Source organism: Vipera ursinii (genome assembly GCF_947247035.1).
Source record: "Vipera ursinii genome assembly, chromosome: 16".
Classification (NCBI taxonomy): domain Eukaryota; kingdom Metazoa; phylum Chordata; class Lepidosauria; order Squamata; family Viperidae; genus Vipera; species Vipera ursinii.
In genome coordinates this window covers 2,316,662-2,324,224 of record NC_139529.1, presented here as the reverse complement: position 1 = coordinate 2,324,224, position 7,563 = coordinate 2,316,662, and the positions used below count along the sequence as shown (strand labels likewise).

At 47.8% G+C, this 7,563-nt stretch overlaps 1 protein-coding gene across 1 annotated transcript; it reads right to left on the bottom strand.

The window, feature by feature from the left end:
• Nucleotides 1-2,904: 2,904 nt before the first annotated feature.
• On the bottom strand, nt 2,905-6,338 carry LOC310647728 (uncharacterized protein). The gene is made up of 2 exons (XM_083375226.1): nt 5,692-6,338; nt 2,905-3,206 (listed from the first exon to the last, which is right to left on the bottom strand). Exons 1-2 carry the CDS (start codon nt 6,098-6,100, stop codon nt 3,181-3,183), a joined length of 435 nt encoding a protein of 144 aa, XP_083231352.1. The 5' UTR covers nt 6,101-6,338; the 3' UTR covers nt 2,905-3,180.
• Between the last annotated feature and the right edge of the window lie 1,225 nt (nt 6,339-7,563).

Below are 7,563 nucleotides of genomic sequence, written 5' to 3'. Positions count from 1 at the left end.
GTCCGTGAGAAAAATCATGAGGTGATTCCAACCGAACATGGTTTCTATAGGGCCCTTTAAACACCTATTTTTCTCACCATTCCAAGTCCAAGCTTAATGTTCCAAATGTCCAAATATATATATATAACAAAACAAAACACACATATCAATTTGGGGTTTTAGGCCAAAACAGGTCTCCCCTTTTAATTAAAAAGGGGAAAAACATTTATGGTTACCTCCAATTTATCCCACCAACTTCAAAAGACAGTGGGGAAAGACTAAAAGGAATTTTGAACCTGGGGTCTTTTGCAGGTGTAAAGGGGGAGGGGAAAAGTAGCACCCTCCTCACCTCATCTTTGACAAAGGGAATTGAATAGTCCAAAGAGCTAGATTAAAAGAAAAAGATAGAAGAAAAACTTGCTTTTATTTCTTTGAATTTTCTTTTCTTTAGGTTTACAACAACTACAACAATTGCCCATCTTCTTTCAGAGTTTCCCTGATTATGGTTCCCTGAGGTTCTCAATTTTATGGCCACTCAAAATTTTCAACACCAGTTCGCTTCCCTTCAGGCTATCCTTTCCCCTCGCGGGTTAAGGAAATGCAACCTTTCAGGTCCGCACTCGCTTTGGACTTACCAGTGTTCCCAGAACACAGCCCATCACACTCACACAGCCATTATCGCAGAAACCTCCCACAATCGATCTCCTGACCACCCAGGTACAATTGCGTGCTTCCCTCCTTCGGGGCAAAAGTTTCTTACCTGGGCCAGTGCACTGGATTAACTGGTCCTGGGCCTCAGTTGTTGACTCTCTTCCTTTTCTTTTCTTTTTTTTCCCCTATTCTTTGATTTTGTAGACCAGAATTGTTAATTTAGTTTGGCTCGGAGCCTGCAATGGGAAGCTAGATCTCAGACAATTCCAGGCAGTTGAAATCAACAGGCGCACCCCTGGACTTTACTGAGAACAGCTCGCCCCAAGAGGCTCTTTCAAGCCCCAAGTTTGGTTGCCAAGATTGTGAGATTTAAAAGCCCAAAATCTGATACTCACAACTCGAAGAAAAGTCTGGTTAACAAAGGCAAAGATTTATTGAAAAGAAAATTGAAAAGAATAAAGAAAAGAATAAAGAAAGCGTTTGCAAACGCAGCCTCTTAGACCCTTTCCAAATTGGATTGGGTTCAAAGAGCACTCTGAACAAGTTTCAAACCAGGCACTTATACTTTCTCTTCTTGATATATGTTACTCCTAAAAAAAACCCTTAGTCTTTGATGTCATTTACACTTCTAAAAGATCTTCTTTGAACTTTTACATCCAAAAAGACTTATTGTAACAACTTCCTTACATCCATCACTACATTATCTTGTTTTACTCACCACCTTTGAGATGTTCCTATCCTTTTTAACATTTCAAAAGAGCTCTGTTGATTACCATGTGTGAATTCTCTATCTAAGCAGCAAATAGATGGCCCCACATCTTAGTGTTACATTTTATAAAAGAATAACCTTTATTTTCCTTTACCTTGAAACGTGTGTAAGATTCAAATTCAACTATTAGAAATCACAGAATGGCAGAATCATTAAACAGAGAGTAGCAATAAAGGGAATAGTAAAATGGTGACACACAAAGGATGAGATGGCAATGAAGGGTACATGTTCACTAGACATATGGTTTTTCTCCTGTGTGAATTATTTGATGTTTACGAAGACCACTATTTTCAGTAAAGCTCTTTCCACACTGGAGACATTTATATGCTTTCTCCCCTGAATGGATCCTTTCATGTCTATAAAGGTTTCCCCTCAGACTGAAGGTCTTTCCACACTCCAGGCATTTATGTCGTTTCTCCCCTGAATGGCTCCTTTGATGTACATAAAGGTTGCTCCTATGACTGAAGCTCTTTTTACACTCCAGGCATTTATGTGGTTTTTCTCCTGAATGGATCCTTTGATGCACACAAAGGCTGGACCTCTGATCAAAGCTCTTTCCACACTCCAGGCATTTATGTGGCTTCTCTCCTGAGTGGATCCTTTGATGTACATAAAGATGTCCCTTCTGAGTGAAGCTCTTTCCACACTCCAGACATTTAAATGGTTTTTCTTCAGTGTGGATTCTTAGATGCCTTTTTAGATCTCCATTTTTTTTTTGAAGGATTTTCCACATTCCAGACACTGATATTTCTCTCCTCCCTCCTGGATTCTGTGGCGTTTCCCGCGTCTCCCGCCTCTTCTGAGGGACCCTCCGCCCTCCAGGCCCGTCTCGGCGTCTCCGCCCGTTTCCCGCTCCCCGCTTCGCCCTCCAGGCGGCCTCCTTTCGCGGAGTCCCCCTCGGCTCATCCCTTCCGGGCCTTCCCCGACGTCTCCTCCCGGGGCTGCTCCGCGGTGCCCCCTTCCTTCCTCCGCAGGGCTCGCCCGAAGTCCTGCAGGGGCAAAGGGGGAGAGGCGGGTCACGGCTTCGTCCCTTCCCCGGAGGGGAGTCCCAGCCCCGCCCGGGGAAGAAGGCTGAAGCCTCGGCCTGTCAGTGAGACTTTCCGGGCAGGCCTCCCTCCCAGCGCCCGTCCCGCCAGACCAGGCCTCGGGCTCCCCACTCCCCCCCTTCTCCGCCAGAGAAGAGCTCGGACTGCGACTCCCGGCATCCCTTGCGCCCTACCTGGCTCCGAGCCAGTACGCGGCTGAATCAATTAAGCGCCTCAGTTCGATTCGTTCCCGGAAGTGGAGGCGAGAGTTCCCTGCGAGCCCTTTTGCTGGTTGCTCTTCCTCTTTCGCTTGAAGGGATCGCCCTTACGAGTCCTCTTGCCAATAGCCGCCCTCGCCAAAGCGACCAATCGGCGTCCTCCTTGCATCCATCAGCTACATGGCGCCTGCGTAGTAGTGAAGTCAGTCTTCGTCTGGGGTCCCGTCTTCTCGCCCCACCTCCCGGGCTGCATAATCCCGTGTTAAAATGTCTGGAAGGGACTGGGAGCTCTGTCTCAGCTGCCACCCTGTCTGGTTGCAGCCTGTCCAGTTTTGTGACCAGGCGGCGGCCCCAACATAATTCAGCGGGGCTTTTGCCAGTGGCTGTGCAGGGGGTAGAGTGCTGGGTTAATAGGAACTGTGCCAGACGTTGGTGCCAGTTGCCGGAGATGATACGTCGTAATGCGTCTTTCATTGTCCTGACCATGACTTCTGCCAGGCCGTTAGTGGATGGCCGGAAGCGAGCTGAAGTGATATGTTTAATCAAGTTGCCCCTGGTAAAGATCTGGAAATCGGCAGACGTAAATTGTGGCCCATTGTCAGAGACTATGATATCAGGGAGACCGTGCGTAGCGAAGAGCCCCCTTAGCGCTTGTACAGTGCTAGCTGTGGTTAGGCTTTTGACTGGGATGACCTCTAGCCACCTTGAGTAACTATCTACTATGATGAGGAATAGTTGTCCCTGGAAGGGTCCAGCAAAATCAATGTGGATCCTTGACCAGGGGTTTTGAGCTGCTTCCCACTTATGCAAGGGTGCATGTGGTGGGGCTGGTCTGGACCGTTGACAAGGGTGACATCCAGCTACGTGTTCCTCTATATTTGTCCAATCCAGGCCACCAAAGGTAGCTACATGCTAACGCCTTCATTTTTACTATGCTTGGATGACCTTCGTGCAATGCTAAGAGGGCTTTGGCTCTGTGTTTTTCCAGAATGACCACCCTGCTCCCCCATAAGACACAACCAAGGTGTGTGGATAGCTCATTTTTCCTAACGAAATAGGCCTGGAATTCAGGCCCTGGACTCTGGCCTTGCCAGCCGGAGGTTGTCCATGCTAATACCCTGCTAAGGATTTTGTCTTTGATTTTTGCTGAGGCAATGTCCTTTACTTGCAGGGGGCAATCAGGCAGTTCTTCTATGGCCAAAATTTGTCCCCCAGGTGCTGGGTCTGGGTCAATATTGGGTAAGGGCAGCCTGCTTAACCCGTCAGCATGACACATTTCCTTGCCTGGTTTGTAAAGTAATTTGAAGGAATATGCTGATAAAAATGTAGACCAGCGCAGGACGCTTGGGGACAGAATTTGAGGGGTCTGTTTATCTATGGTAAATAGTCCCAATAAGGGTTTGAGATCTGTAAAGATCGTGAATTCCCTGCCATATAAATAATCGTGGAATTTTTTTACCCCTGCAACAATGGCTAATGCCTCCTTGTCAATCTGGGCGTAATTCCTTTCTGCCTTAGATAATGTCCTGGAGTAGTATGCAATTGGTTTCTGGACTCCTCCTCCTTCTAAATGGCTTAGTACAGCACCAACCCCGTAAGGGGAGGCATCACAAGCTACACAGACTGGTTTGTGCTCATTATAATGGGTGATTGTTTAATTATTGGATAATAATTTTTTTAGGTCCCTGAAACAGCTTTCATGGAGAAGTGTCCACTTCCAAGGGTTTTTTTTAATCCAATAGTCTGTGTAGGGGCTCAGCTCTAGCTGCTTTCATGGGGAGGAAGGTGTGATAAAAATTCAAGAGCCCCAAGAAAGCTTGTAGTTCTGCTTTATTTTTAGGTGTTGGGGCCCTTTTGATAGCTAATACCTTAGATTCAGTTGGATGGATTCCTTGAGCATCTATCCTATACCCCAGGAATTCAGTGGATGTCACTCCTATTGAACATTTTTCTTTTTTAAGCTTTAATCCAGCAGCACGAAATCTGCTGAGCACCCTTTTCAGTCTTTCTGCTAACGCCCCTTCATCTTCACCTGCGATTAGGATGTCGTCAAAGTAAGGACACACCCCTGGGATGCCATTTAAAGTTCGCTCCATGATTTCCTGGAAGATACCAGAAGCAACAAAAATGCCAAACTGCAGTCTGTGTACTTTGAAAGCCCAATGGTGTGTCACGATCGTCTCCCTGGTAACAGGGAGCTGCAAGTAAGCATGCACGAGATCTAACTTTGCAAAGATGGCGCCAGACTGAATCACGGAAAGGACATGCTTCACTGCGGGGACAGGGTAAGCATGGGGGTTCAGGGCGCGGTTGAGGGTGGCCTTATAGTTCGTGCAGATCTGCACCTCCCCGTTAGGTTTAACAGGGTTGACAGTTGGGGTCTCCCAGGTTCCCCCTTCCACGGGTTCCAGGACTCCTAGTTTTACAAGGTGTTCCAGTTCATCCTCAATTTTTTGTATGAGGGCAAATGGAACCCTTCTGGCCTTAATTCTAACTGGGAGGATGTCGGGCTTTAATTTTAGGTTGATAGGGGGCCCTGTGTATTTCCCCAGGGAGCCATCGAATACGTCTGCAAATTGTTTGCAGACGGATTCGAGGCTTTTGGCCTGGGTAAAATGGACTCTACCCAGCCATATCCCCAGAGCCTGAAACCAATTGAGTCCTACTAAACTGGCCCCTTTCCCTTGGGTGACTAATACTTCTAATGGTCCCCGGAATCCCTTGAAGCTAATTGTTAGTGTAGCAATCCCCTTCAATTTAATCGGGGCCTGCTGAAAGTCAGCTAATTTCATATTGGTGAATTTTAGGGGAATCCTCCGCTTGCTGTGGCCACAGATTGTGTTATATGTCTCCGTTGAAATTATGAAGACCGAGGACCCAGAGTCGACCTCCATTTCGCAAGGGACTCCTTGCAAATGGACTACTATTTTTATCTTGGGCCTCAGCAACTGGTGGATATTTAATCAGCTGTCTGGTTTCCCAAGCCAATGAGTGGTCTGGACTAAGGGCCAGGGGGGCTCAACGCATGGGGGGTAGGGTTTTGTCGTACCTGGTAGGGATGATTCTAGGTCATTGATGTTCGCTCGGTTCTGGCTTTGGCAGACGGTGCGGATATGCCTGGTCTTGCTGCACTCGTGGCATTTGGCATTTCTGAACCTGCATGATGCCCGTGGGTGGGCTGCCCCGCAACTGGTGCATCTCTGTCCTGAACTTGTTGTACGGGGGCTTTGGTAGTTCGGTGTCTGCAGCCTGTTTGGTCCTCTTCCGGTGCTGCACTGTGCCTGGTTTTTTTTGAAGTTTTGTTGGATTACATCAACTCCGTTGTCGGGTTCAGTGGCCTCTTCGTCGCTTTCTGTAGAATTATTGTGGTGGATTGACCCGTTGGTGGGCTGATCTAGGGTCTCTTCGTGAGTAGTGTCGTGCGCTCGGATTTCACTTACGACCTCTGTTAGGCTCATTGTTGGTTTGGTGACAATTTTCCTTTGTAGCTGCTTGTCCAGGAGTCCTAGGAGGATCTCGTCCTGGAGCCTGTCTTCCAGGTCTGGAAAATGGCACAAGCGAGAGGCATGTCGCACAGCTGCGATGAAGTCGGTTGTGGCTTCGCTGGGACGTTGGGTCCGCTGGGCAAACCGCAGTCTCCAGTATAATTCAGAGCGCACCGGTATGAAATGTTTGTTCAGTAAGTCGGTCAGCTCCGCATATTATTATTATTATTATTATTATTATTATTATTATTATTATTATTATTATTATTATTATTACTATTATTATTATTATTATTATTATTATTATTATTATTATTATTATTATTATTATTATTTAGATTTATATGCCGCCCTTTCCCGAAGGACTCAGGGCGGTTTACAGGATGTTTAAAAGAGAATCAATACAAAAGTTAAAACAATTTTAAAAAGATTAAATGAAACCCTGAGAGAAAATAAAAATGGGATGGTTTACTGGGACCGAGTTACACAGTCCAGCGGCGATGTCGTAGACAGCTGGTCCGCTGAGGCAGAGTAAAGCAGCAGCCTTCGAGCAGTCTTCCACTATTTTGTTGAATAGTAGGTAGCCTTCTACCTGCCCCAAGTGCGATTCCCATCGCTCTGGGTATTTGATGTCAAATTTTCTGATCTGTCCCAATGAGGTCATGCTGTCCCGGTGAGTACTGCTTCGTGGATTCTTTGGGGTTGATTATCCCCAGTGACTTCAGCCAGTGAGTCAGCTCGTGACTTCAGCTCAATAGGTAGCTCTGTGAAGCAGTACCACCCTCGTCACCAGATGTAGTGTTCTCAGCGGGTTCCCGATCGAATAAGGACAGCAGCCAGGGATGCGATCAGCTGGTTTATTACATCTCCACAGGAACAACTTAGCCCGCTGTCAACCCCCCCCTTTTATAGCTGAGCTGGTGAGCCTTCAGCCAATCCCCGCCTGAGGATTCTCCCGCCGCTTCTGACTTTCACCAATCCGCGGTGAGCGCGTGTGGAGCTGTCAGCTAGCAGCTGTTTATCGGTAGCTGCATGTGGAGCTGTCAGTGGAAACCACGTGTGGAGCTGTCAGCTGTCAAAGAACTGTCAAACTTGCGTTAATCATTAAATGCTCTTTTAACTCATATATTACATTTTCCATATTCTAGGCACTGATATTGCTCTCCTCCCTCCTGGATCCTCTGGGGACTCCCGAGTCTCCTGCCTCTTCTGAGGGACCCTCCGCCCTCCAGGCCTGTCTTGGGGTCTCCACCCGTTTCCTGCTCCCCGCTTCGCCCTCCAGGCGGCCTCCTTTCGTGGAGTCCCCTTCAGCTCATCCCTTCCGGGCCTTCCCCGCCGTCTCCTCCCGGGGCTGCTCCGCGGGGCCTCCTTCCTTCCTCCGCCGGGCTCGCCCGAACTCCTGCAGGGGCGAAGCAGGGAGAGGAGGGTCACGGCTT